Consider the following 7,803-nt stretch of genomic DNA (forward strand, 5'->3'; position numbering starts at 1 on the left):
TTGTACATCTAGTAATTATTAACTTTTCAATACATTGATAGACGTTTAATACTTTCAAATAGATTGAATGATTATATAAAATAATATCCAAAGGACGCAAATGCGGAGAATTAGAATAAGTATCTATATGTTGTTATGCCCTGCATTTAAGATTACTCATATGAAAATATTGATTTTTGAGAAAATGATATTGAGGAGGATTACTTTTATATTATACACTATGCATCTTACTTTGAAAAAAAAAAAGTAGAGATGTTAAGTCAGAAACTTACATAACACAATAGTATATACGTCCCTGTGGTAAGCCATCATTGCATGTGTATATTAGACAACAAAAGGCCTGTAAGTTTCCAAATATGTTATATAAACGTAAACATGAAAAAAATTTAATTAATGAACAATATAGAGTTTTATCTCTTTACGAGATAAACTACATGTATACAGTATAAATTGTATACTCCTCTTTTTTAATATATCTTATTCGACGTTGTATTGATTTTCATCCATATTATCATTTTCTCTGTTTTGTTTTATACAATTTGAGAAAATGAATTCCATTCAATTGGCTTGAACTCTCATTGAAAAGAAATAAATCAATTCACCGTTTATAAATCAATACAAGAGTGTATTAATATTACATCTCGTTTTATAATTGCAAATACAATTAATTTCATGCGGCGGGGCATTCTTTCAGAAAACCCCTTTTTTTAAAGTGCGAATTGCAAAAACAAATACAAACTTCGTAATGAAACATATCTTTAACCTGTAAAGCACAAATAAAGAAAAAAAAACCCAGACACACTTCAATTTGAATTTTTGTAGGTTTATTAATCAGTATAGACCAAAAATAAATTATTTTTTCTATAAAAATTAAAAACAACACCTTGACGATAAAAAAAACAACAAAATAAATAAAAGATATTCTCATAACAATTGTCTCTAGATGATAACTGACAGGATGGAAATTCAGTCGTGAAATGAGAAATCGATGATAATTGATAAGAACACAGGAAGGAATTGTGGGGGCAAGAAGCCTGGCACTAGGTGGCGCTCTCGCGTTTCTCTTATGTTGAGCTTCTATTCATCAGATCTGCAAAGACAGGAAATTACTTAGCAAAAGACAAATACAAATACATGTACGTGCTTGGAATGTACTTGAGCCATCTCCATTCCGAAGTAAACAGAAACTATGAAATACAAACCGAGTTTACTGTACTGGGCAAGTGGCCTCGTCTTTGCCGTCGTAGCAATCCAAGTCTCCGTCACAGACGAATGCCGATGGTATGCAGCCGTTGTCGCATGAGAACTCGTCCGAATCGCAGACGACTGGAGCTGTTAAAATTGAATAATCATGCTTGAGATATAACACAGAAATTGACAGGACCCTATCTTTGGGCATCTTTAAGCATGCGCCGTAAGCGTTAACCGAGTCATTGAACGTGTTCGAAAAATACTTACGACATCCCTGCTCATCCACATTTCCGTCACAGTCGGGCTCGCCGTCACACTTCCATGAATTTGGGAAGCAGGAGCTGTAACCGTCTGATAAGCACAGAAAGTCACTTTCATCTGGACATACTTCAGACACTGGGGAAAAATAATTACATTTGTATATTAAAATCCGTCCAATTATACGAACAAATAGAATGTTATTTAACTGTAGATACAAAAAAAATTGATTATAGCATGAAAGAAAACCCAGAATGGCCGGAAGTTTTCAAGTATCAGAATAAAGCTTTAACTGTTTAAAAAATGTCGTGGAATTTGACATGATAGAAATTTAAAATTAATCAAAGTTAAGATGTTTACCTGGTGAGGTGCTGACAGCCACAACTACACACAAAATCAACAACGAGAACCTGGCCAAAGACATGATGCTCCCCTCCTTCTGGTCCCTAAACAAGGTGCTCCTAAATTGCCTGTGAATGATCTTCCGTTGACGATTCTGATTTTAGCCTCCCTTTATATAGTAGGATGCTGCATCGCATGACACGGATGTGGGCGGGGCATCCCGTTATCAGATGACCTAACGATAAGTGCTGCTTAATTGGCGATGTTGTATGGGAGCCAACTAGTATGTACCGAAATTTACATGTATTGTTGAACTTTGCCTTTAGCAGTTAAGTACATACTAATAGTAATCACACATTTTTAATATCTGAAACAAAACTATGTTTTTTATAGAAGTTTACAATATAGAATCAGAATTCGATTTTCACGATTTGATTAGAGATAAGACAGTGCATGTGATTTTGGTCTCTGGTTCTGTTTTGAGAAGACGTTCACCAAAACCACCGATAAAGTCCATGCTTACTCTAGTATACATAGCCATCTAGCAAAGTGATATAATTCCAATTCATTTGCAAATAAACTTTAAAAACTTTAAAAGTATAATTTTTGTCACTGTTGTATTTTGGTAAATGAGATTAAGAAAAATATTTCTAAACAAATCATAAGTAATAAAACAAATAAAGAAAATTGATAAACTTTTAATACGTTTTTCTTTTTTTTTCTTAATTTTGCATGACGTCAGTGGTTCGAACAAAAACATTTCTATCATTTATCTGGCTCCAACACTTTTAATATGTGTTCCTTTAATATGTCCTCATAAATTAGATGCACGTTTGCGCTAAAAAAAATAGAAAAAATAATTAGGTATGTTGAGATATAGAACCTTTTCCATTTATGTCATTTTACGCAGTTTATATCGCAATAAGACGTTTAATGCGTAACAAAAGCTAGCAATGTACTACAGCTTCCATTATCTCAGCCAGTGAAATTAAATAAAGCGAGTGATTTTTTTTTCATGGGGGGATGTTAAAATATTGCTTCCACATACAGTGATAAATTATGAACAAACTAGTCAAGTGTAAAAAAAAAACCAACAGTTTTATAAATTCTTTTTCTGTATTTTAACTATTACCGAAAAAGATTGTTCTCATTTTGATTTATTTTATCAAAGAGCTACATGTAGGGTACATCAACAACGACCTGTTCAACAGAGAGGGCGCTTGTGAACATTTGTGTTATAGGCGTTGTGATAAGGAACTATGGTGAATGCTGAAGAGGTCTTAGGCGAGCCTTTCAACCACGGGTATCTAGTTACGTTTGCAGCTGTTTACATTTCTTTTTTTTAAAATTCGCTTTGATACGTTACGTCAGAGAGAAGCGTATTTTAATTAGTGAAGTCATGACTGTAACAGCATGCCATACTTTGTCGACCTGTATCTTTGTTACACAAACGATAATGAAAAATGAATAGGTGTTATGTATTAGTTTCAGAAAGTAAAAAGTTCAAAGTTAAAATTTGTTTATAATACTAAACTTGTTATACATTTGTGCATGGGATTTTTTTTTCCTGACAAGATATATTTACCTGTCTGTCCTATATAAATTGATATAACAATACAAGTGAATGATATTTAAAAAAAAAAAAAGTGTAATGTTTCATTCATCAACAAGAAAATAAAAACATACAACATAGAAATTTCAATAAACTTTTAGTTTAGTACATGTACAACGCATAAAATTAGTTAAAAACATCAAGTGACATCGATGTTCCCATATTACGGTGAAAAAAAACCCCATGCACAAACCATGTTGAGAATGGATGGGCTTCCCGATTGTATTAGAAAATACATGAATACGAAACTGTCCCCAAGTATCGCTTAATACTGTAAAAAGGAAAAAGAAAGACATATCAGTGTTTTAGGTATTTATAACACGTACGATTAATTGTACCCATCCACACCATTACATGGGATAAAAACAAGCACTGAGTGTGGGAGAGTGTTGTCAGTTTATCAATGTTTACAAGCATCACATGTGATACAGTCTAATGAATGACTATTCAAGGATTTTTATGTAAAATAAAAAGGCAAAAATAAACCACAACGCAGCACAGCTGTACAATTAAATAGCAAACATATTTTGCGAAGAAATGATAAATAAAAAAAACCAAACCAAACAAAACAAAACAAAAAACAAACAACTAACATATACTGAATCATGTGAAAAAGCTGATATTTATATAATTACATTCTGTCTTGCTTCTTTTCATCCTATCTGCGTAAAAGGCGATAATTAGAGAGAACACCAATGAAAAGTTATTGTACATACGTCTTAAAATTACCAGTAATTCTGTGAGTACATGTTCATTGAATACATTTTGATTTTTATTTGTTGTTTTTACCATAAAGCTTAATTTGAGTTAGAATGAAAATCCGCATGGATATGTACTGTAATGTCAATATTGTGTTTGAAAAACAAAAGAATTCAGTATTGCCCTTCAACTAAATTAATATTCATGTCACTTTTATCATTTAAATATTATCAGACCGGTGGCATGTACATCGAATATGAATTCTTTGTATCTGTATCATTCGGATCAAGGTCCAGGAATCTCTGTCATTGAGGCGTATCATAGAGTGAGTACAGCCCACTGGAGAAAGTAAACAAAAACCACTTTATCAAATGGAACATTGACCTATTTGAATGATTCTGCTCGGTCTAGTAACCCTAAAACAGTAAGAACGCAGTCACATCCGCATCAATCCAGTTTCATCCAGTATGTTTTGGTACTTATCATTTTGTGTGCTAAGTCAAAATTCCTTTCGGTCACTAACGGTCATATGGAAGACCATACCTGTCATTTTTAATCGGGTTTTCCAAAGGAAAAATTCGGTTATTGAAATTATGAAAATGGCGGGCGGGCAGCTATTAAAAGAGTACCCCTATTGTACTCCTCCTACATTTTTCAAGATACGAAGTTGTTGTCTTGCATATCAATTGTACATATATCAGAGATGTGCATATTATTTGGATATTTTGATATTTGATAATTTAGGAAAAAATGCCAGCTGTTGAACTTGATATTTTTCCCCGCACAATGATGTTTTTAGGGTACTCCTATTGTAAGGATAACTCCTCATACAGTTTTCAAGATAGGAATTAAGTTGTTGTTTTGCCGATCACAAAATTAACTATTTATTTTAGATTTTTTGTATCTGACTGTTTCCACCATAATGTGGTCTTCTTTTATGTTTTTATTTTAGCTTTTTTATGGGGGGGGATACAATTTTGTGAGTTTGATTTTATTTAGACAAGCTTTTGTAGTGATGGAATTCTTTCAGTTCGCCCTTGCCCCTGATTATTGAATTTTTATCCAGATCAAAACTTTTGCTAAACGAGTTACATGAAAAAAATTAAACGTTATCAAAATGTCAGTAAAAGATCTCTTCTGCTTTTCTATACCTTTTCAAGCGTGAAAAGTGATCCCATCTATTTCTTTCTTTGATGTTTAGGTCATATAATCTCCGTTTTGTTTTATTTTTCGATATTTGTACACAAATATCTTGCATTGTATCAGATTTAGAACACTTTAATGACTTGTCAATAAACGGTGTCAATGACGCAGACGATCGGCCTTCTGTAGGTTCGGCGGGAAAAAAGTACTTCTCATGTCAATGGCTGTGTCTGTCCACTTGACATAGAAACATATTTTATATATATACATATATATATATATATATATATATATATATATATATATATATATATATATATATATATATATATATATATATATATATATATATATAATAAAAAAACCCAATTAGTTTACTCTTTAAAAAAAAAACTACCAAAACAAATTCTGCGTTCGTGGACACAAATCTTGCAATTTCAAAAGTTAAATTGGACATATTTATGAAACATTACTATCTATGTAGTATTATATATTATGTAAAGAATCACATTCCGACATTAATTATGGACTTGCTCTTTAAAAACACAAATTAAGTCTCCTGTATACATGTATAATATTCAGGCGAGGCGCCTGAATTTTTCTCCGCCCTTGGTGTTTTTATGGTTTAAATAATCCATGTAATTGTTAGAATATGAAGATCAACATCTACACAACCTAATTGAACTAAATATTGGTGTGTTGCAAACAGTTTCTTTCATTTTGTATAACATAACACATGTACGCTATCAAAGCAACTATAACGACGACTGCTCATCCATTAATCATCACATACCTGTAAATACAAATTTCCATATATAAAAGCAATCTTTACCAAAATTAATCACAATGATAATTATCCCTTTTTTCATGTTCTTTAAAAACTAGTGTAGCCCATTTGAATCTGCAAGTATGTATTTTATAACATTTGAAGTGCATTTTGTAAATTGTCTATAACTTTAAAGTAATTTTTCAAACTCACTAAAATGGGTACATTTATAATTCACTTATATATATTTACATCTACCGAGTATGATTACCTCCATTTCTTACGGAAACTTAAAGTAAATTCATAGCTCCATAGAAACAGCCAGACTGATATATGCACGCCCCGTTTATCGATTGGTCTAAACCTATAGCGACTGAAACTGACAGGAAATAAATCTCAGGCCCCATTTGTCGATTGGTCCAAACCTACAGCGACCTAAGAAAAATCACGGACTGCACGAAATTATCATGATGATATCAGACTCAAATTCCCATAGGAGACGATTTGGCTGTTTCTTTAAGCTAACGTACTGATGTACATTAACAGTAATTTAGTGAATTTTTACTTACTTTTTACAAAAAATTTATTTATATGTTAAAAGAAAGATGTAAATATAAAAAATAAAATGCTTTCTTTGATGATTTATGTGGGTTATGAATGTGACGAAGGTAGCAATTTCTGTAATGTGGCCACCACCATATCCCACATGAATCACCAAAGTTTCAATCCTACCGAAATCTCCAAAGAAATAATTACAGTGCCAGGTAAAATAGGATGAATATGGTCGTTTCCCTTTTTGTATCAATGTATATAACAGAATGATTTCCTACTGGTCCAAATTGCTTATAAACCCTGTAAGCAAAATTGTATATGTTTTATATAAGTTTTTGGTCCTGTAATACCAAAGGGGAAATATGTCAAACTCATGGATTGGAGGTGTTAAAAATATCTAAGATATATGTGGTTTTTCAAATATTTGGTCTGAACAGAATGCTGTAAATGTAAAGTGGATTTCTACATTTGCAAAATAAAGGTTACAAAACCAATATATTGAAAATTGGTCTACTGAAATTATTGTCTCGTCAAAAGGGCAAAAATACAAGATTTTGAAGAAAAGAAATATGAAAATAACATTAATTTATTTCCTAATATATAAAATGTACTTCTGACATTTGAATTGTGTATACTGTTTGACCTCATATAACATTTTATGGTTTGAGTGAATAAACTGAATTGAATTGAATGATAAGAATGCCTAAATACGGTTTTATTAGTTTTTCTTTGAATTTTAAGTGAAACAACTCTCTAAATTATTGATTTTTTTTTTTACATAACTTTAAATGCGTTACAACATAGCCTAGAATCAAGAAATATAAACAAAACCGTAAATCACATAACACTTAATGCCGATATCGTAAATCAATCAGGAATATATTAAAACATTATGTCCTTCGATGGTCGAAATACCTTAAAAATAATAATTTGTGTACTGAGTGCATTGTTTAGTTGCCAAAATGATAGATAAAATAGGATCGAATGACTACATTTGTTACATTCTTGCAAACATCTTAATTAAATGACTTCCACATTTATATTTTATATTTTTTGTGTGTGGATAAAACCCTTTTCTGTGGCGTATTTTACCTGCTTTTGTATGCATCTTCCTAGATCGGAAATTAGTACTGGATAAATACTTGTACAGTGCGAACATTTAAAAAATGGAGAGAGAGAGAGAGAGAGAGAGAGAGAGAGAGAGAGAGAGAGAATTTTAATTTTTGATCGGGTTCGTTAT

The 7,803-nt window shown here is 31.6% G+C and overlaps 1 protein-coding gene across 1 annotated transcript; it reads right to left on the minus strand.

Moving 5' to 3' along the window:
• Positions 1 to 802: 802 nt before the first annotated feature.
• LOC105348479 (low-density lipoprotein receptor) lies at positions 803 to 1,969 on the minus strand. Its single transcript, XM_011457921.4, has 4 exons — positions 1,810 to 1,969; positions 1,459 to 1,587; positions 1,203 to 1,332; positions 803 to 1,090 (listed from the first exon to the last, which is right to left on the minus strand). Exons 1-3 carry the CDS (start codon positions 1,871 to 1,873, stop codon positions 1,208 to 1,210), a joined length of 318 nt encoding a protein of 105 aa, XP_011456223.3. The 5' UTR covers positions 1,874 to 1,969; the 3' UTR covers positions 803 to 1,090; positions 1,203 to 1,207.
• Between the last annotated feature and the right edge of the window lie 5,834 nt (positions 1,970 to 7,803).

Source organism: Magallana gigas, chromosome 7 (genome assembly GCF_963853765.1).
Source record: "Magallana gigas chromosome 7, xbMagGiga1.1, whole genome shotgun sequence".
NCBI classification, from domain to species: domain Eukaryota; kingdom Metazoa; phylum Mollusca; class Bivalvia; order Ostreida; family Ostreidae; genus Magallana; species Magallana gigas.